Source organism: Sminthopsis crassicaudata, chromosome 1 (assembly GCF_048593235.1).
Source record: "Sminthopsis crassicaudata isolate SCR6 chromosome 1, ASM4859323v1, whole genome shotgun sequence".
Lineage (NCBI taxonomy): Eukaryota > Metazoa > Chordata > Mammalia > Dasyuromorphia > Dasyuridae > Sminthopsis > Sminthopsis crassicaudata.
The window spans coordinates 727,298,581-727,321,018 of record NC_133617.1 but is presented as its reverse complement, the minus strand read 5'-3'; the positions used below and the strand labels follow the sequence as shown (position 1 = coordinate 727,321,018).

Sequence of the window (22,438 nt, the reverse complement as noted above, 5' to 3'; positions counted from 1 at the left end):
GAGAAAGAAAGAAAGAGAGAGAGAGAAAGAGAGAGAGAAAGAAAGAAAGAGAGAGAGAGAAAGAAAGAGAGAAAGAAAGAGAGAAAGAAATAAAGAAAAGAAAATGCTAAAGGAGACACAATAAAATTTAAGACCTCTCATCCAAGACTATTTATTGGTACACAATTATAGATACTTCCAGTTTTCTGCAACAGATTGCTATTCTCAGGGCCTTTAGTGAGAAGTATCATTGATAGAGTAACTGCTGTACTGGGAATCAGAAAGATGAGAATGATTTTACCTGTCAAATACTAGCTGTGTGGCCTTAAATAACTTGTTTAACCTGTTTCCCCAGCTGTAAAATAGGGGACATATAGGTACTGATAATACTAATTCTTCCCTAGGATATTGTGAGAGTCCAATTAGAAAAAAGTATCATTAGGGACCTTGCAAATGTTGAAGCATTATTGAAATTCAAGCTTTTGTTGTTCTACTAATTTATTTTTTGTGGTTCCTAAAATTTGTTATTATAGGTACTGACTAAGAGTTTTGCTGAGAGGCACCAGTATAGGTGATAAGGAGAGGGATTTGGCCTTCAGTTTTAGCAAAGTTGGGTTTATCTCTTTTTTTCTCTGACATATACTTCCTGTGTGATCTTGACCAAGTCACTTAACCTCAGAATTCTAGGTTTCTTTCTAAGAACAAAACTTTAAAAACTATAATTAATGTGCACTGGAAGATGAGATTTCCCCAGATGGAAGCTCCCTACACCTATAAAATCACAAATCTTAAATTCATCAAAAAAGACTGTTATTTACATTTTCAATTTCAAAAGTCCTTTTCTCATGAGGAATTTAAAATGGGAGTTTCCCATATGTTATATAAGTATTTGTTCTTTCATTGGTCTCAATAAATACTCTTCATTTTCAGATATAACTCAGAAAGGAGACTGGTAGTGGGAAAGAAGTCAGAGAAAGGAAACCAGAATGGAGTATGGGATTTGAAGCTAGAAGAGGACATAGAAATCACCAAGCCCAAATCCCTCATTTTACAGATTAAGAAACTGAGGCTCAACAAGCTAAGTGATTTATCCTATATGATACATAGTATGTGTCTGAGGCAAGATTTGACCCAAATTTTCAGATTCCAATTTTAATATTTTATCCATTACATTGATGTACCTTTGATGATGAGGCTAGAATCTTTGTCATATGAGATTCACTTAAAGAAACTGGATATATTTGACATAAATAAGAGAAGCTTTGGGAGCCATAATAAATATTTTCAAGTCTCTGGAAGTCTATCTTGAAGAAGAAAGATTGTTTTACCTTTTCTAGTTCCTGAGGGAAGAACTAGAAGTCAGGGGAAATTGTCAGGATGAGAATTTAGGCCCAATGTAAAGGAAATTTCTTTAACACTTAAGGAAGGAGGAACAGTTGCTTCCAAAGGTAGCAGTTTCCTTCTCATTAGAGTTCTTCAGGCAAAGACCAGATAATCATTTGGATGTGTTTTCGAAAGTATTTTTCCCAAGCCAGACTGAATGAAACTTGTGTGAATGTGCCTTCTAACTCGACAAGTGTCTGATTCCTTGTTGTTCTTATTCTCATATTTTCAGAGAAAATAACACCCAGTTTGTATATTCACAGGCTTTCAAAAGAGGAAGTATGATGATATTTTCTAAAATTTATCTTGCAATCATAGTTTTATTTCTCTACTTGTTACTCTTGCCACAATGAAAATGGACAGAACGCCTTAACAAACTCTTAAATTAAGGTCCATGGTTTACAGTGGCTTTGTTTAAAACAAAAGTATTAAATGACTTTATAATATCAGCAACAAAACTTTATTCTAAAAATTAAAAGAAAAATAGAACACAGAAAAGAAGAAAATAACCCCACAAAAATCCATACTACCTTATTGACTTTCACGCCATCTTTTGATGTCTGCTTTGTTGCCAGATTATAGCCAATCATCTGTTGAGCCAGCTGCCCCACAACTTTAGGACTAAGAGAAGGGAAAAAAAAACATAATAACAGAACTGTGTTTTTCTCATTTCAACACTACAGAGCTATATTTCTCCTCTCTCCAATCTACCAATAATTGGGTATTTCCTGATTCCATGCTGTCTGGGCTGGAATAAAAGTATAAAAAATGTTTCTTGCCCACAAAATGTTTCAAATATTAATGAGGCAATGAAATTTACACATATGAAAGTTAGGAATAAAATCCATTAAATGGAAATTCCATGTGGAAGGATGAATGAGATTGATCTGAATTAGCTAAAGAAAAATCAATAGAACAAGGAAAACTACAAAGGAAAACATTTCAAAAAGGAAGTAGAATAGACAAGAATACAGATAGAGCAAGAGCTACACAGAGGACAATGAGAGAAAAGTGAGGTGGCCAGAGGAAAGTTTGGACGACATTGGGACATAGTCTGAGTTATAGCAAAATGGGGAGAGCAGGGTCAGATTACACAGCTCCAGATTCTCTATGGCAGAAGAAGTTAGAATATGATGTGATCATCAGTGGGGAGTCATTGTATTGGATTCATTGGAGTCATTGAATAGGAGAGTAGCTGTTCATATGATGAAGGGGACATTTGGGGAAATGGCAATGGCAAAGGATATAAGCCATAACAGGAAAGCCATTGCTATCAAAGGCCAAAGCCCCTTTGCCTGGCCATCAATCCCTACTCCTTCATACCCATCCATGCCATCCCCATACTATCTGTCAAGAAAGAATGACTGTAATGTAGTTATTTTCACTTTGGTTGGCAAAGGGATCTCATAAGTTCATAGATTTAGAACCTAAAAATCTTGGTGGTAATCAGGTTCACTCCCCTTATTTTATAGATGAAGCCCAGAGAGTAAGAAGTAACTTGCCTATGGGCACATGGGATTCCAAGGGATCATGGCTTTAGGAAAACCACAGTAAGAAGAGGTAATATTATGTATGCCTTCCCATTGCTTGGTTACCCTTCTCCACTTCTTGGTCTTCAATACCTTCCTCCCTTTACCCAGTCCCTAGACAAAGGATATTTCTGACTAATAGACAAAAACATAAAATCCCCAAACTTACTCTTTGGTTAAATGAACTCCTCCTTTCAATCCACTATTGAAAGTGCCTTTTCCTCTCCCTCCAGCTAATATCTGAGCCTTTAGAACAATTTCCTTTGCATCTGTTAAAAAAAAAAAGTAAGTTTAGGGAAAGGGAAAAAATTCATGAGGAGAAAACCAGTTGGAAATAACTTCCAAAAGTGCCTGGTAAAATCTATGTTAAACAAACTTTCAAAATAAAGGTACTAGAGAGCTTCACAGACATCTCTAGGTTTAGGAGGCTGGCCCACAAATGACAGCTAAACACTTCAAATGTTTTAGCAATGAAAATCTCAACAGAGTGCATTGAAGAGGGAAGAAAACATTGGCTTGCCCTTTGAATTCTGCAGAAGAAATGGGGTGCAGAACTCTGAGGTCATGGGTTCTTTTACAGATTTAGCAAGGTCCCAGGAGAGTGAGAGACAGACAGATAGACAGACAGAGACAGAGACAGAGACACAGAGACAAAGAGAGACAGAGAAAGACAGAGAGATAGAGGAAGGAAGGCAGGGGAGAGAGGGAGAGAGGGAGAGAGGGAGAGAGGGAGAAAGGGAGAAAGAGTGAGAAAGAGGGAGGGAAAGAGAATGTATATATCTGTGTCTGTTTGTATGCATTTCTGTCTGTATGTATATGACTGTGTGTATATGAGAGTGTGTATGTCTCTGTGTGTGCCTCTGTTTCAGTGTTTATCAATCTGTCTATGAGAGTGTGTATAGGTATGTTCATGTGTGTGATTATATGTGTGCATATATGTATATGTGTCTGTTTCTGTGTCTATGTTGTGAGTATATATGTGTCTGTGTATATTTATTTCTGTGTCTCTGTGTGAGACTGCATGTATGTGCTTGTGTATCTGTGTGTGATTGTGTATGTGCATTGTGATTGTGTCTGTATGTCTGCATACATGTGTATTATGAATATATATATATATGTCTCTGTTACATATATATGTGTGTATATATATTATATATATATATAAAATCATCAAATTTGGGTTTCACCACAACTCTGAGTGGTAAATGCTGCAGTTTTATAACCACAATTTTACAGATGAGCATAATGTATATTTCTGGTTGTTGGGTGGGACAATAGAGAGTTTAGGGCTGTGGTCATGAAGACTCGTTTTACTGAGTCAGATCTAGCCTCAGACACTTAGTAGCTACATGACTCTAGGCAAGTCACTTAACCATATTTGTTTTAGTTTCCTCATCTATAAAATGGATTGGAGAAGGAAATGATAAAGCACTCCAGTATCTTCATCTAGAAAACCCCAAATGGAGTCACAAAACGTTGAGCATGACAGAATGATTGAACCACAACATAATGTGAATGTGAATATTTATCTGTTATAATATGTGTATATATGTATACATACATGTACATATATCTTTCCCTTCTTTTAATATTCCTTTTGGTTCCAATGCCATTATCTGTAAAATAAAAAATGCATCATACACATATCTGTGTATCTGTTAAATAAAGAGGGAATATATATATTTTGCATATATATATGTGTGTATATATATATATATATATATATATATATATATATAGAGAGAGAGAGAGAGAGAGAGAGAGAGAGAGGCAGACAGAGACAGAAAGAGAGACAGAGAAAGAATCTATTAAATAAAGAGGGTTATAACCTCTTCCTTTCCTTGCAGCTCCCAGCTGATAATTCTCTTATCTTAAATAGAAAGATAATAAGTATACCTATTTAGGAAAAAAAAAACCTAAAGGAATGAGGAAATGTTTTTAGTAGAAAGTGGCAGAGGTGCTGAGCAAAAACTTCTAAGAGATGGAGGTAAGGAGAGACTATTTGGTAGTTGTGTAACTAGAATTAAATTATTTAGAATTAGATTAGAATTGAATTAGAATTAAATATTTAGACTCTTCCACTCTTTGTTAGAATTAGTTTAGTTGCTGATTTTTAATACAATTATCTAGTGTGAGGAAACATCAAATGCTTGTTTATCCAGACTAGTTTGAGACAGGCTTTGTTTAAATTGTAAAAACAGTAGCTGGCCAAATGCTGAAATCCCTTGGAGCCATTCTTCTAGAGTTAGATTGTTTTTCCCTATCCTTGCTACATCACAAATGATGCTCTTACCACTCACTCCAAGCCCTAGAGCAGCAAAACCTCAAAACCACAAGGAATACTCTGACAGAATGCTTAATTTGTCATTGTTAATTGACATGGGCACACTTGATTAAATTAGGCTTAGTTACAAACCAACAAGACAAGGAAACAGTCATGTTTTCAATGAAGAGCTGTCACTTAGATCTCCATTTTACTACTAGCCATAGAACTTTAAAGCACTACTTCATCTACAAACCACACTGGCTGAGGAGGATCATGGGAGTGTGAACTGTATTTGGCAACTACAGCAATGACAAAGAATGCAAGCAGTCACGTCAATACCAATATATTTTCACAGCTGCACTCAAGACCAGAAGTAAGTGGGCTGAAAGTGAGCCATAACTATGGAAGGTTGGGCCTGGAGCACTAATCAATAAAGAGGAGTTCAGTTACACATAGCAAAGCAGGCTCTTCTCACCCTAGAGGAAACCAACATGAAGTAATTTAATTCGGTAGCTATTTACCCAAGCTCTTGAAAATTAAGTAAACCAGCCAAATCTTATTTCACAGTAAGTAGGCCTGATCATTCATCATTTACCAAGTTGATGCACTACCTAATGTCCCTATTTCTATTATATTTAAAGATCTGATTTTTCCAAAAGCTCACAAAAATCTCTGTTGTGTTTTTATGCTATCTCCTGCCTATTCCCAAAATAAATTAAAAAGAATATTCCATAGAAGAAATGCAATTTTTGCCTGAATATATAAAGTGATTTAACTGTGCATTAAGGATAACAGGTTTTTGTTTTGTTTTCCCTCAACCCCCCACACTTTAATAAATTTTGGACTGAATTATATTAAATCCTTATCCTAACGATTAAGTTAGAGGCATTATTTGTTTACCTATATTAGCATGAGAAAAAGTAGCAACAATCACAGTCTTATTTGGAAGGTTTGATAGATTTTCAGATGTAGTCCTTTTTAAAATTCAAACTATTTGCAACCATTCACCCCTCCACCAAAAAGAAAAAAAAAAAAAAGAAAAAGAAATTATCTATCCCATACATTTGTTATTCTATAACTATTAGATGCTTAAAAATAACTTGAATTTTATATTCATGTCTTCTTGCTCACCATAATAACAACAGCAATTACTATAATCATAATAATGTAGCCATTCAACTTTTTTTCAAATCCCCAAGCAATTCTTTGGTGAACAAGAAATCCCACTGGTAGCATGTAAATTCTAATTTAAATTCATTACAAGTGATACAGAACAAGTAGACCAAGTGGGAAATACTTTATTTTTAGATTAGGTAAATTTTGTACCATTGGTTCATTTGAGTTTTAATGCTTTCATGTATGTGGTACACTAAAAAGATTGATACAATATTATCTTGAGGACTTCTGAGTTGAGCACTTTACCACTACAACTGAACTATAAATATATTTGGAGAAAGCTGATGGGGAAAAGGAATAAAATAAGTTCTTAGAAATATATTTTAAAAATTGGAAATATACCATAAATATAATTTAATAATACTTAATTCTTTAAAAAAGCATTCAGAAAACTAGCTATTTTCAACAACAATAGTGTTCAAAATACAAAAAAGTGTTATTTGTAGTAAGACATGGATTCAGTCTCACCTTTGATATACTGACTGTATATCTCTGAGAAAAATTTTTTTTTCTATAAGTGTCCCTAACATTTAGTCTCTAAGACCAAGATTTGTAGAACAGGTGTAGATGCTCCTTGGTAAAAGGGGAGTTTCCTCAGCTGTGAAATGTAGACACATTTCATCTTTATGAACATATTGCCCAATAAAGCAAAGAGAAGTCCAATGTAAAATTAGCCTGTAGAAAGACTGGTGGTATTATCCCACTAGGCAGTCATCCCAAGGGCATTTGAGGATGACAAAAGAAAACAAAAACTGCAAACTGAACAAAAAAGGAAAAGATTTGCAATAATTATTATTAAAAACTTTTCTTCATAAAGACATCACAGTCTCTAAAGTGCTTATCAAAGAATTATAAATTGTACCAAAGAGAATAAAAATGGTAAAAACAGATTGGATCAAATAGGAAGGAGATACCTGCTGGAGGTGATATAGATTTGACTGTACCACTGCTTCCAAAGAACTAAAACTTAATGCATTTTATTTTTTTTCTCTCTCATTTTTTTTCCATTTTGATCTGATTTTTTAGTGCAGCATTATAATTGTGAAAAATATATAGAAAAATTGCACATGTTTAACATATGTTAGATTAATGGCATATAAGCTCCCTTAGATGAGGTGGGGGGGGGGAGAAAATGTTTTTGCAAAACAAAATTTTTGCAAGGGTGAATGTTTAAAATTATCTATGCTTATATATATTTTTTAAAAAGCTTCAATTAAATAAAAAAAAACTAAAGATCACACAGGCTAAAGTAAAGATATAGCTGGATATAGGCTGGTTATAATACCTAAGTGATGAGGAATTCTGAAGAACAGGAGTAAAGGATATCATCAAAGAACTGTATGATAGAAAGAGAAGATTGTCTGATCAATATGGGAAGCTAGAGTGTCAACCAAAGTACCCTCAAAATGTGGTAAAAATATGAATAAGGTTCCAGAGTGAGTGTTGGGGGATCCCTCATAAGGAACTTTTGAGAGAACACATTTGAGAATCACTCAGAATAGACAAGTATGCATTGTAGGACATGTAAATATTAGAAAGATATTCAAAATTGCTGAGAACCATTTTGAATACTTGAGTAAAATGCAGAGAATGGCAACTTCTAAATAAAATAGCTGAACTTACTGTGTTAATGCAAGGTACAGATGAGCTAAAATAAGAAAAGTGTTTCCAAATTTTAAATAATTTTAAAATTTAAATAAGAATTATTACTGATATTCCATTTTAGGGTATCTTTATTCCTTGCTTTTTTTTTCTTCTTTCCTTCCTTCCTTGTTTCCTTCTTTCTCTCCTTCCTTCTTTCCTTTCCATATGTAGCATATTTAAGCTCTGTACGAGGATGTATGCTGATGGAAGTGGATTTCTTCAACATAAGCTCTGAATAACATGATCTGATCCCTATAGCTTGGCAAGTTTACTATTCCTTATTCAAAATTCTAGGGGTATACTTTTCTAATGCCATCAATCTAAACTTTCATTAGAGTATGATATTCTTCCCACTTTTTTCACCTCTGTTAATTAACAGTCGGTGCGACTTCCGGCCAAGATGGCGGCGTGGAGGCAGACAGCTGCTTGAGCTCCTCGTTTTCTCTCAGAACTTACTTCATGACAAGCCTCTGACTTAATGCTTGACCCAGAAAGAAATCCACAAATTATCACCAAGAGAAGACATCCTTGAAAGTCGCCAGAAAAGGTCTGTGTTTGTTCGGGGGAGGGTCAATCAGACTGGGCGCAGACTGAGGGCAGACAGCCAGAGCAAGACAGGCAGCTCACACAGCTCAGACCGGAGGGGGAGGGGTGTGATCTCTGCCGTTTCTGTGAAAGGGCTTTTGCCCCAGTGTGGATGCTCCGTCTTGGCAGCAAGCCAGGAGCGGTGGAGAGGGTATAAACACTGGAGGTGAAGATTAAAACCCCAGAAAGCCAGCGTCTCTCAGAGCCCGGCCACCCCCAACCCCCACCTGGACTGACTTGGTGCGTTCTCGGAGCCTCAGAGCACAGACTCAGTACAGTCATTGCTGTTCTGTTAGTGGCTCTCTGCTGCCCTACCCCCAGTCTGTAGAGGAAGCCCATTAATACCATCCAGCCCCATCCCCCGCAAAACAGACCAATTGTTTCTCTTGTCAGTTTGTTTTCTTTGATTCCTACTCTGACAAAATGAACAAAAAATTCAAAAGGGCTCTAACCATTGACAGCTTCTGTGTGGAGAGGGAGCAGACTTCAAATGCTGAAGAGACTAGGAACAGAATGTCCCCAGATGTATCCCCTGGGAGGGATATAAGCTGCTCCTCAATACAAAAGAACCTCATAGAGGAAATCAAAAAGGCTCTCACAAGAGAGCTGGAAGAGAAATGGGAAAAGGAAAGGGAAGCTTGGCAAGAGAGCCTGGAGAAGTCATCCCATGCATTCAAAGACAGAATGGATAAAGAAATCAAATCATTGAGAAACAGGATTAGTGAGCTGGAAAAGGTAAACAACTCCAAGGAAAACAGGATTAGAGAGCTGGAAAAAGAAATCAGCTCTCTAAAAAATACAATGGAAAAAAATTCCATAGAAGATAAAAACTCAATTGGACAATTACAAAGAGATATAAAAAAAGTGAGTGAAGAAAATACATCATTGAAAATTAGACTGGAACAAGTAGAAATGAATGACTCAAGGAGAAACCAAGAGGGAGTCAAGCAAAACCAGAGAAATGAAACAATTGAAAAGACTGTCAAGTACCTTACTAGAAAGACAACAGACCTGGAAAACAGATCCAGGAGAGACAATTTGAGAATAATCGGACTCCCTGAAAAATGGGAGGAAAAAAAGAGCTTGGACACCATTTTCGAGGAAATTATCAAAGAGAACTGCCCAGACGTTTTGGAAACAGAGGGTAAAATAGACATTGAGAAAATTCATCGATCACCTACTGAAAGGGACCCTAAAATCAAAACGCCAAGAAATATAGTGGCCAAGTTCAAGAACCATCAGACAAAGGAAAAGATATTGGAAGCTGCTAGAAAAAAACAATTCAGATATGGAGGATCCACAATAAGGATAACACAGGATCTAGCAGCGTCCACATTAAAAGAACGCAGGGCCTGGAACATGATATTCCAAAAGGCTAAGGAACTTGGTATGCAGCCAAGAATAACTTACCCAGCAAGAATGAGCATCATTTTCCAGGGAAGAAGATGGACATTTAACGAAATAAATGAATTCCATCTATTTTTGATGAAAAAACCAGACCTACATAAAAGGTTTGATCTTCAAATACAGAACTCAAGAGACTTCTAAAAAAGGTAAAAAGAAATCTTGAGAACTATACTTCTGTCAAAAAAATATGTAAAGAACATATGTACAATTTGTCTTAGAAACTAGAGGTGGAAAGGAGATTATATCATAAAAAAGTATAAAGTGGTGGTACTACATCTCATGAAGAGGCAAAGGTAACCTATTATATCTGAGAGAAAGAAAGGAGGGAGATGAACATAGCGTGTATCAATAGACATATTCGATTTATGGTGAAACTTCTTCCACTTCATTGAAAAGTGAAAGGGAAGGAGTAAGCTAAGGGGAAGGGAATACAGTAATTTCGAGGAAAAGGGATAAAATAAGGGGAGGATCTTTAAGGTGGGGGAGGGATCCTAAAAAGGGAGGGCTGTGAAAAGCAAGTGGTGTTTACCAGTTTAATACTGGATAGGAGGGTAAAAGGGAAAGAAAGGGGAAAAGCATAAGCAGGGGTTAATAGGATGGCAAGCAATATAGAATTAGTCCTTCTAACCATAAATGTGAATGGGGCAAACTGCCTCATAAAGAGGAAGCAGTTAGCAGACTGGATTAAAAGTCAGAATCCTACTATATGTTGTTTACAGGAAACACACCTGAAACAGGATGAGACATTCAAACTAAAAGTAAAAGGGTGGAGCAGAATCTATTATGCTTCAGGCAAAACCAAAAAAGCAGGAGTAGCCATCCTCATCTCAGATCAAGCAAAAACAAAAATTGATCTAATTAAAAGAGATAAGGAAGGGCATTATATCCTGCTAAAGGGAAGCATCAATAGTGAAGCAGTATCAATATTAAACATGTATGCACCAAGTGGTGCAGCATCTAAATTCTTAAAAGAGAAATTAAGAGAGCTGCAAGAGGAAATAGATAGCAAAACTATAATAGCGGGAGATCTCAACCTTGCACTCTCAGAATTAGATAAATCAAACCACAAAATAAATAAGAAAGAAGTCAAAGAGGTAAATAGAATACTAGAAAAGTTTGATATGATAGATCTTTGGCGAAAGCTAAATGGAGACAGAAAGGAATATACTTTCTTCTCAGCAGTTCATGGAACCTATACAAAAATTGATCATATACTAGGGCATAAAAACCTCAAAATCAAATGCAGTAAGGCAGAAATAGTAAATGCATCCTTTTCAGACCATAATGCAATCAAAATAACATTTAATAAAAAGCCAGGGGAAAATAGACCAAAAAATAATTGGAAACTAAATAATCTTATACTAAAGAATGATTGGGTAAAACAGCAAATCATAGACATAATTAATAACTTCACCCAAGAAAATGACAATAATGAGACATCATACCAAAATGTGTGGGATACAGCCAAAGCAGTAATTAGGGGAAGTTTTATATCTCTACAGGCCTACCTGCATAAAATAGAGAAAGAGAGGGCCAACGAATTGGGTTTACAACTAAAATTGCTAGAAAAGGAACAAATTAAAAACCCCCAGACAAACACAAAACTTGAAATTCAAAAAATAAAAGGTGAGATTAATAAAATTGAAAGTAAAAAAACTATTGAATTAATTAATAAAACTAAGAGTTGGTTTTATGAAAAAACCAACAAAATAGACAAACCCTTAGTAAACCTGATTAAAAAAAGGAAAGAGAAAAAGCAAATTGATAGTCTTGAAAATGAAAAGGGTGAACTCACCACTAATGAAGAGGAAATTAGAACAATAGTTAGGAGCTACTTTGCTCAACTTTATGCCGATAAATTTGATAACTTAAATGAAATGGAAGAATACCTTCAAAAATATAGCTTGCCCAGATTAACAGAGGAAGAAGTAAGTAGTCTAAATAGTCCCATCTCAGAAAAAGAAATAGACCAAGCTATTAACCAACTTCCTAAGAAAAAGTCCCCAGGACCAGATGGATTTACAGGTGAATTCTACCAAACATTTAAAGAACAACTAACTCCAATGCTATGTAAACTATTTGAAAAAATAGGGATTGAAGGAATCCTACCAAATTCCTTTTATGACACAGACATGGTACTGATACTTAAACCAGGTAGATTGAAAACTGAGAAAGAAAACTATAGACCAATTTCCTTAATGAATATTGATGCTAAAATCTTAAATAAGATATTAGCAAATAGACTTCAGAAAATCATCCCCAGGATAATACACTATGACCAAGTGGGATTTATACCAGGAATGCAGGGCTGGTTTAATATTAGGAAAACTATTAGTATAATTGACCATATTAATAATCAAATTAATAAAAACCATATGATCATCTCAATAGATGCAGAAAAGGCATTTGATAAAATCCAACATCCATTTCTACTAAAAACGCTTGAGAGTATAGGAATAAATGGACTATTCCTTAAAATAATAAGGAGCATATATTTAAAACCTTCAGTAAACATCATATGTAATGGTGATAAACTAGAACCTTTCCCTGTTAGATCAGGAGTGAAACAAGGTTGCCCACTATCACCATTACTATTCAATATAGTACTAGAAACTCTAGCCTTGGCAATAAGAGCCGAGAAAGAGATCCAAGGAATTAGAGTAGGAAATGAAGAAATCAAATTGTCACTTTTCACAGATGACATGATGGTATACTTAGAGAACCCCAAAGACTCTGCTAAAAAGCTATTAGAAATAATTCAGAATTTTAGCAAAGTCGCAGGATACAAAATAAATCCACATAAATCCTCAGGATTTTTATACATTACCAACACAATCCAACAGCAAGAGATACAAAGAGAAATTCCATTCAAAATAACAGTCGATAGTATCAAATATTTGGGAATATATCTACCAAAGGAGAGTCAGGAATTATATGAGCAAAATTACAAAACACTTGCCACAAAAATAAAGTCAGATTTAAATAATTGGAAAGACATTCAATGTTCTTGGATAGGCCGAGCGAATATAATAAAGATGACAATACTCCCCAAACTAATCTATTTATTTAGTGCTATACCAATCAGACTCCCAAGAAACTATTTTAATGACCTAGAAAAAATAACAACAAAATTCATATGGAAGAATAAAAGGTCGAGAATTGCAAGGGAACTAATGAAAAAAAAGTCAGAGGAAGGTGGTCTAAGTGTACCTGATTTAAAGCTATATTATAAAGCAACAGTCACCAAAACCATTTGGTATTGGCTAAGAAATAGACTAGTTGATCAGTGGCATAGGTTAGGTTCACAGGACAAGATAGTGAATAAAAATAGCAATCTAATCTTTGACAAACCCAAAGATCCCAAATTTTGGGATAAGAATTCATTATTTGACAAAAACTGCTGGGAAAACTGGAAATTAGTATGGCAGAAACTAGTCATGGACCCACATTTAACACCACATACTAAGATTAGATCAAAATGGGTCCAAGATTTAGGCATAAAGAACGAAATCATAAATAAATTGGAGGAACATGGGATGGTTTACCTCTCAGACTTGTGGAGGAGGAAGGAGTTTGTGTCCAAGGGAGAACTAGAGACCATTATTGATCACAAAATAGAACATTTTGATTACACCAAATTAAAAAGTTTCTGCACAAACAAAACTAATGCAAACAAGATTAGAAGGGAAGTAACAAATTGGGAAAAAATTTTTACAGTTAAAGGTTCTGATAAAGGCCTCATCTCCAAAATATACAGAGAATTGACTTTAATTTATAAGAAATCAAACCATTCTCCAATTGATAAATGGTCAAAGGATATGAACAGACAATTTTCAGATGATGAAATTAAAACTATTTCCACTCATATGAAAGAGTGTTCCAAATCACTATTGATCAGAGAAATGCAAATTAAGACAACTCTGAGGTATCATTACACACCTGTCAGATTGGCTAAGATGACAGGAACAAATAACGATGAATGTTGGAGGGGCTGTGGGAAAACTGGGACACTGATGCATTGTTGGTGGAGTTGTGAAAGAATCCAACCATTCTGGAGAGCAATCTGGAATTATGCCCAAAAAGTTATCAAAATGTGCATACCCTTTGACCCAGCCATACTACTACTGGGCTTATACCCCAAGGAACTACTAGAGAAGGGAAAGGGTCCTGTATGTGCCAAAATGTTTGTGGCAGCCCTTTTCATAGTGGCTAGAAGCTGGAAGATGAATGGATGTCCATCCATTGGAGAATGGTTGGGTAAACTATGGTATATGAATGTTATGGAATATTATTGTTCTATAAGAAATGACCAACAGGAGAAATACAGAGAGGCTTGGAGAGACTTACATCAACTGATGCTGAGTGAAACGAGCAGAACCAGAAGATCATTATACACTTCAACAATGATACTGTACGAGGATGTATGCTGATGGAAGTGGATTTCTTCAACATAGAGAAGAGCTAATCCAATTCCAATTGATTAATGATGGAAAGAACCAGCTACATCCAGAAAAGGAACAATGGGAAATGAATGTAAACTGTTATTTTTACCTTCTGAATCCAATTCTTCCTGTGCAACAAAAAATTCGGTTCTACACACATATATTGTATCTAAATTATACTGTAATATATTTAACATATATAAGACTGCTTGCCATCTGGGGGAGGGGCTTGGGGGAGGAAGGGAAAAAATCTGAATAGAAGTAAGTGCAAGGGATAATGTAAAAAATTACCCATGCATATGTACTGTCAAAAAATGTTATAATTATAAAATAAAATAAAAATAAATAAATATTAAAAAAAAAAAATTAACAGTCGGTGCTCCAGATTAACCAATTAATATCAAATCAACTAGAAAATAAGTATTTATTAAATGATTGTCGGATACATGCTATCAATTAGTTTTTATAACAGGATATTTATTTAGAAGAAGTACAAACATTGCCTCACAACACTTGGAGGAGGAACACTTCCCCCTTCACTTTCTTCTTTCTCCACTTCCCCTGTCCATCTTTATTGCTCCCTGTTCCTTCCCTCTCTCCTTCTGTTACAGATATAAAAATCTGATCATTCAGAATATCCAAGTCTCATTTAAAGAGAAAGACCTAGTAGATGGAAAGAGAAAACTTCTAGTTTATTAAGTAAAAATCTGTTAGATGAAGGTTAAGATTTTAATTTCTAACTTAAATGTCCAGTAATTCAATGAAAAGAAAAGTATTTGTACATTGAAACAGCAGTATCTTACAATAGTATGCTGTTTCCTCAATTTAACACTGTCAGGAAGATTCAGATATTGCCATGTCCCTGCAACTTAGACACCTATCTTTTTATATGAACAATTTCTCTTTTGTTCTCCATATAAATTCCCATATTAAAATCAGATAAATCATCCTTTTTATAACACCATACTTTTGAATATATTGTATATTTATTACTAAATTATAAGCCTCATTAAAATCTATAATGATAAATTAGCCACTCTCTTGATTCTGTCACTGATGTTATTAATTGCTTTCATAGCCATTACTATATCCTTTGATGATGATAAAATTTTTAAAGCTAGTTAAAATCATTTTGGCCAAGACTCAGACAAGGTTCATTGCTAAAATCTTTTAAGGAAATGGAACAAAGACAACATTTTGTGTATGTCATAGTTTTCAAGTCATTTCATGTTAATTATTTACTAATAACATTAAAAATCCTACCTCTTTCTACAAAAAAAGTAAGTGGCAAAATAGACAACTTATTTTTTTTTCAGTTTCAGGAGATCTGGATTCAAACCCACATTTCAACATGGTTATATCAGATAACTGGAAAGCTCTGAGCCTCAGTTTCCTCAGTTGTAAAATGGAGAAAATAATCCAATGAAGGCTAAGACCTTTTTGATTTAATTAAATTCAATAAATAAATATTGAGTTTGCTTATGTGCCTTGGATACTTGGATACAAACATATAAATGAAAGAGTTCTTCCACTTAAATAACTTATAGTTTATTGAGGGAAGTCAAGATTTATACAGCCAATCATATTATATATAGCTATACAATGCATATATGTAAGTATACACATACAGACAGATATAGACACCTATCCATTCATCCATCCATCATCTATCTATCTATCTATCTATCTATCTATCTATCTATCTATCTATCTATCTATCTATTTACATCTCTATATATGTGTGTGTATGTATATATGTGTGTGTATGTATGTATATGTGTGTGTGTATAGAATAAATTAAAACTAATTTCAATGGAGGGGGCACTTACAACTGGGGAGTTCAGAAAAAAGTATATGTAATACATGACACCTGAGCTTTGCTCCAAAGGAATCTAGAAATGTGGGAGCAGGTGAGGAAGTGTAGGGAATGGTCTGTACAAAAAGAGAAAGCCTGAATCTCAGGATAGAGTCTGTTTCCAGTCATATCTCTCTGTAACCATTACCCCTCCTTACACAAACCCCATCAATCCACTTTAGCAGAGAGAGCACATTTTAATGTATTAATATTGTAATGTATATGTGTATTTACATTAATATGTGTGCACTAAATCAGTCTAATATATGTGTATCGATTACCTGACAAGATCATTATAAAGAACAAGTTTTGTCCAACTTAAAGCATGGGGTGGGGGTAGAAAAACAAAGTTTCTTGATTACTTTTTTCACTTGTGTAGATAAAATTAAAGTTGGTCTAAATTATCTCTTAGTTCCTCCAGTTCTAAAATCTATGATTGTATGAATTTTAATATTATTGCATTGCAACAACCTCTTTCAAGTTTCCTTTGCAAATGTTTTCAAATGAAGATTAGAATTTTGCACCAGAAATTGATGTTGACATTTTCTATTCTCTTTTTTTCATTATAGGAGGTCTTTAGAGAAGAGCATTAATAGATTGTAAAACTTCTGGAATCATTTTGATATTTTAAAAAATAAATTTAACCAACATCTCCCTGAGAAAAGTGAATAGCTATTTAATGAACTAAAATATGTGCTACTGTTATAGGGTAGTATCTAGGGAGAAAAATAAAGAAGTAGTTATAAAACTGTTATTTCTTTTCCTATTTTAAAATGCAACTTAGTACTAAAAACACTGGAACAAGCTCACAAAGTTGAAGGAAACTCTATTGATGACCAGACTTGGAGTTTGTAATTAGCACATTTTTAAGTAGATTTTGATAATGTACCAAATGGTTTTTGATGACTCTTCCCTGATGCTATTTTAGGTCCCATTCTACTCTCAGTTCTGTGCTGTAATACTTGCAAAGCCAACTTGATGTAGAAATACAGAGTACAGAAAGTGCTTACACAAGAAGGAAGACATATTCATGAAGCTAAATTAATTTTTGTCTTCAAAAAATCTCTTTGTATCTGAGTAATTATTATTGAAAAGATAAATTGTTCATGTATTTCTTTATTTGAGAGGTTTTCTGGAACACTGCTGCAATGACAGATACCATTGCTGTGAAAAACTAATAAAGCTTCAAAATGGAAAAGGAAGGGCTAGAAAAGTTTTTTTTTAACTTTTCTAATGAGCACAAATCCAGTTTTTAGTTGGATTGAAATCAGATTAGATTTATTATCTTTGATTTATACCATACTTATAATCATCTAAAATAGTTTTCAAAGAATCTTAAAATAAGAAGATTGAATGAGAAAAATAAAATTGATTCAAATTTATACGAAATTTATAATGATAAAGATAAATTTCTGTACTGAGGCTAAAAAATCAAATTTACAAGCATATTCTGGGAGATATGATTAGAAAAGAATGGTTTTAGTGAATGAATGAGTGAATAAATGGATAGATGAATGGATGAGTGAACAAAAAAGCATTTGTTAAGCACTTGCTAAGTGCAAATCACTGTACTAAGGTCTACACACAAATAAAAAAGCAAAACAGAATCTCTTTGCTCTCAAGAAGCTCATATTCTAATGGGGATGATGGGGAAAGAAAAAAGACAGATGGGTAATAGATACAAGATCCTTGAGGTGCAATGGGAAAGCATTTCTTTATTTTCATTATTATTGATAAAATAGCATCTATTTCTGAGGCTGAGCCATTAAACAATGCTAATAAGTATGTGGCAAGAATTTTTTTCCCCAGATGAATAGCTGTGGCTGCTGAAGAGGTGGAGGCTAGAGCATCTCCAAAGGCAGTTGTAACCTCTCACCTTGATAAGGTTGTTAGGAAGAGGATTCTGGGAAAATGGTGAAATAGGTTGGTAAATTTCAAGTTCTCCTGATTTTCCCCACAAAGAGAACAAATTTGTTGCTCAGGGCAAACATAGATTGGTGAAAAATCAGGAGGATTTGGGGTAGAATTAGAGACTTCCTGCTACAAACTAGAGGATCTGAAGACTGGGGCTGGGAATAACCCATGTGAAGTACAAATAACTCCAGGGTAGCTTCTCAAATACTCTAAGTAGGAACCCCATTGGTCTAGCTGGGTGTGACTGGAGCTTCAGAAGGAGCCACAGAGATTTTTACCTAATGTACTATTTGTGGAGTCAGAGTCTGAGTCTGGGAATAATGAGACAAACTCTGCTGGGAACATCAGGTGCAGATGTGCTGTTGAGACACAGCCCTGGGTGAGAAGGAGCCAAGACAATGGGAGGGCAGAAGCAGTGAGGAAGGCACAATGCTGGCTGTGGGCACTTACTAGAGGGGGGAGTTCTTGGTTTGGGGTTCCTGGTCAGAGAGGAGAGTTAAGGTGATGCCAGAAGCATCATCCCTTTACCCCAAGATTAGAGATGCTTACTCCAATATCTCTTATTAAAAAAAAAAAAAAAGAAAGAAAGAAAGAAAGAAAGAAAGAAAGAAATGATAAGGGCTCTGGAGCAGGCTGGAAACAAAGTTGATGGTGTACTAATGAGGGTTTGTTTTTTCTGAAGCTCTTGTCTATCCACTGGTCTGAGGAGTTAGTAACAAGTTGATATTATTTGTATTTCTCTTTTTTGTTGTAGTAAGTTTATTTATTTTAAATATACTGTTGGGAGAGAAAAAGCAGAACAAAAGGGCAAATCCTTGGGAGAAAAAAAAAACAGAAAAAAAGAAATGAACATAGTATGTATTGATTTAAATTCAATCTCCAGAATGCCTTTTCTAGATGCAAATGACATTTTTTATCCAGACTTTATTGAGATTTCCTTGAATCACTGAACCACTGAGAACCAAATCTTTCATAGTCGATCATTGCACATTCTTGCTGTTACTATGTACAATGTATTCCTAGTTCTGCTTGTTTCACTCAGCATCAGTTCATGTAAATCTTTCCAGGCCTTTCTATAGTCAGCTTGTTCATCATTTTTTAAGGAACAATAATATTCCATTACCTTCATGTACCACAACTTATTCAGCCATTTTCCAATTGATGGATATCCACTCCTTTTCTGATTCTTTGCTACCACAAAAAGAGCTGCTACAAACATTTTTGCACATTTGGATCTTTTTCCCTCCTTTTCCTTGGAATACAGACCCAGTAATGGCACTGCAGGGTCAAAGGGTATGCACAGTTTTATACTCCTTTGGTCATAGTTCCAGATTGCTCTCCACAATGGCTGGACCATTTCACAACTCTATCAACAATTCATTAGTATCCAAGTTTTCCCACATCCCCTCCCACATTTATCATTTTCCTTTTCTGTCATATGAGCCCATCTGATAAGTATGAGATGGTACCTCAGAGTTGTTTTAATTTGCATTTCTCAAATCAATAGTGATTTAGAGAATTTTTTTTCATATAGCTATGAATGGCTTTAAATTTCATCATCTGAAAATTGTCTGTTAATATGTTTTGACCATTTACGAATTGGGAAATGACTTGTATTCTTATGCATTTGAAATAATTTCTTTATATATTTTAGAAATGAGGCCTTTATTAGAAACATTAGCTGTAATGCTTTTTCCCCAGCTTTGTTTCTGTTGGTAGGAGTTGGTATTGATGGTAGATGAAATGTGGGGGCTCCTTCTCCACAAGGATTGCTTCTCTGGTCAGTGGAAGCAGGTTGGAAAAATGGATGGTCTGAGGAGTATTATTATTATATAATATCATGTATTTTTTATAATATCATGTATATCAAACTTCCTCTATCTTAGTGGTGAACCATTGGTAATATACTTTTTTTCTGACACTCAGTCTCCTCATCAATACAATGAGGAACCTGGACAGCCTGATATTTCTGCACTACCCCAGCTCACACCCAAAGTTCATGCAATCCTAGGCTATATGAACAGAAGTTGACAAGAATATCCAGGATGAAAAAGATGACCTCTTTCCTGGACAGATCTGGAACATTGTGACTAGTTCCAGGTACAAGAAAATATGAAAACATGAAAAATGTTCAAAAGCTATCCATCAAATATAATACTGTCAGAAGTAGTTACAGGAATAAAATATCTTTAACTAAAATAAAAACGTGGAGGGGCAATTGTATGAAACAGGGAAGGTATGTGATTATGATAACCTACAATCATTTTAAAAGCTGTCACATAGAAGTGAGATAAGATTTACCCTATTTGGCCTTGAAGCCAAGGACCAATTGTTGGAAGTTAAAATCAGGTAGACGTTGGCTGAATTTAAAGAAATACATCCTAACAGAGCTCTCCAAAAGCTCAATGTGCTGCCTCAACATATAGTAAGCTCATCAGTAGGAGTCAAGCAAAGTTGTTATCTCCTGTTCAGGGCTTTTATGTAAGGGATTCAGTATTCACATGAAGGCTGGACCAGATGGCCTCTGAGATTCTTTCCAATTCTTAGTATCTGAGCATATGAAATGAACTCAAGAATCTCATTGTATTTGTGGAGTTGCTTATTAAGCATCCTGCTCATTTCTCTGTCAGCATTTTTCAACTTTATTAATTTCTTGTTTCATTGAGAAATTGTTCTACTATTCCTCTGAATGAATTAATGGGTAAATAGTTTGGAGTTCTAAACTAGAAATCATTCATGCATACGTTGGCTTGCTGTAGTTTAGGGAAAATATTTAGATCTTCACAGAGCTGTAAGTCATCAAGTCAATGACCCTGTCTTAGGGATGGCACCCACAGATTTTGCTATCACTGAAATGCACATGTTTCTTCTTTGTAACTTCAAGACATCTATCTCTTTACTCAGAGTGTTTCACTCTCTCTGACTTGCTGAACTGGACTTGGTGCTAAGGTAGTGCTTATTTTGCTTCTTACTATGCTGCCTCCATGATAGTGTCTTAAAGAAAGGGACAGACAGAGACAAAAACACAGAGAGAAATACAGAGAGAGACAGAGAAACACACACACACACACACACAGAGAGAGAGAGAGACTCAGAGAGAGAGAGAGAGAGAGAGAGACAGAGAGAGAGAGACAGAGAGAGACAGAGAGACAGAGACAGACAGAGAGACAGAGACAGAGAGAGAGACAAAGATACAAAGAGAGAGACAGAGAGAGAGAGACAGAGAGAGAGGGGGGGAGGGAGAAAAAGAAAGAGAAATACAAGGAGAGAGACAGAGAGAGAGAGAGACAGAGAGAGAGACACACAGAGAGAGACAGGGAGACAGAGAGAGAGAGACAGAGAGAGGGGGGGGAGGGAGAAAAAGAAAGAGAAATACAAGGAGAGAGAGAGAGAGAGAGAGAGAGAGAGAGAGAGAGAGAGAGAGAGAGAGAGAGAGAGAAAGCCAACCCTTCCCTCAGTTCCATGCAGAGATGTGGCATCCACAGGGAAAGATAATTGTGTATATTTTGTCATATTTTTTCAATATATTTTTGTCTGGTTTCTTTATCTTCTTCCTCTTTTTCCTTTAAAAAAATTCCTCAAAAGATGGGATGGCTCTCTAGGAGAGGGAAAAGTGATGCATAAAAGGAGAAATTTTGATAATTTAAAAAGATATAATTTTATTTTTAAAATTATTGATAATCATTTAAAGAAAATTTGAAAGAAGACAGGCTGCTGGCATAAAGGGATCATGTAGGCCATAGGCATGTTCTAACTCATGAAGGTAACAGGACAAAAGACATTTGATAACCCTTGTCCTCAAATGAGAATATCTACAATATTTCTGTGTAATTTATTACATCTCTTTCAAACTGCCTGAGTTTAAAATGACTACGTCTTGTGCTTTTATAGCTCTTCTTGATCTATTCATTGTGTTTAAAATCTAAGTCTGTCACTGGAATTTTAAATACAGGTGTGGGGGGCGGGCTTTAATGGTCTGTAGAAGGGGATTTTGCAGTTTCTGAAAGCTGGAATGATCATAACATTGGATTGACTTTTGAAGTGATGTGTGAACAGAACTGACAATTTTGTCTTTTCCCTTTCTTCAGAGAGAAGCAGCTAGATTGAAAGCTAACCTTGGAGGCAGGAACATCTGGATTCAAGTCTCACTTCTGACTGGGCTATGAGGTCCTAAGCAAGTCATTTAACCTAATCATTCATTCATAAGCTCTCCAAGACTATGAATTATAGAGAATATGTGGATTTGCATTGGCAGAGG

General features: G+C 35.2%; 1 protein-coding gene across 3 annotated transcripts in view; it reads right to left on the bottom strand.

Moving 5' to 3' along the window:
• SUCLG2 (succinate-CoA ligase GDP-forming subunit beta) overlaps nucleotides 1-22,438 on the bottom strand; it is a 586,130-nt gene that overhangs the window by 178,081 nt on the left and 385,611 nt on the right. For all 3 annotated transcript variants that reach the window (XM_074284147.1, XM_074284145.1, XM_074284146.1), the window contains exons 3-4: nucleotides 3,061-3,160; nucleotides 1,893-1,983 (exon numbers count right to left, since the gene is read on the bottom strand). In XM_074284147.1, coding sequence (XP_074140248.1) covers nucleotides 1,893-1,983; nucleotides 3,061-3,160 — 191 coding nt within the window. The remainder of the gene's footprint in view (nucleotides 1-1,892; nucleotides 1,984-3,060; nucleotides 3,161-22,438) is intronic.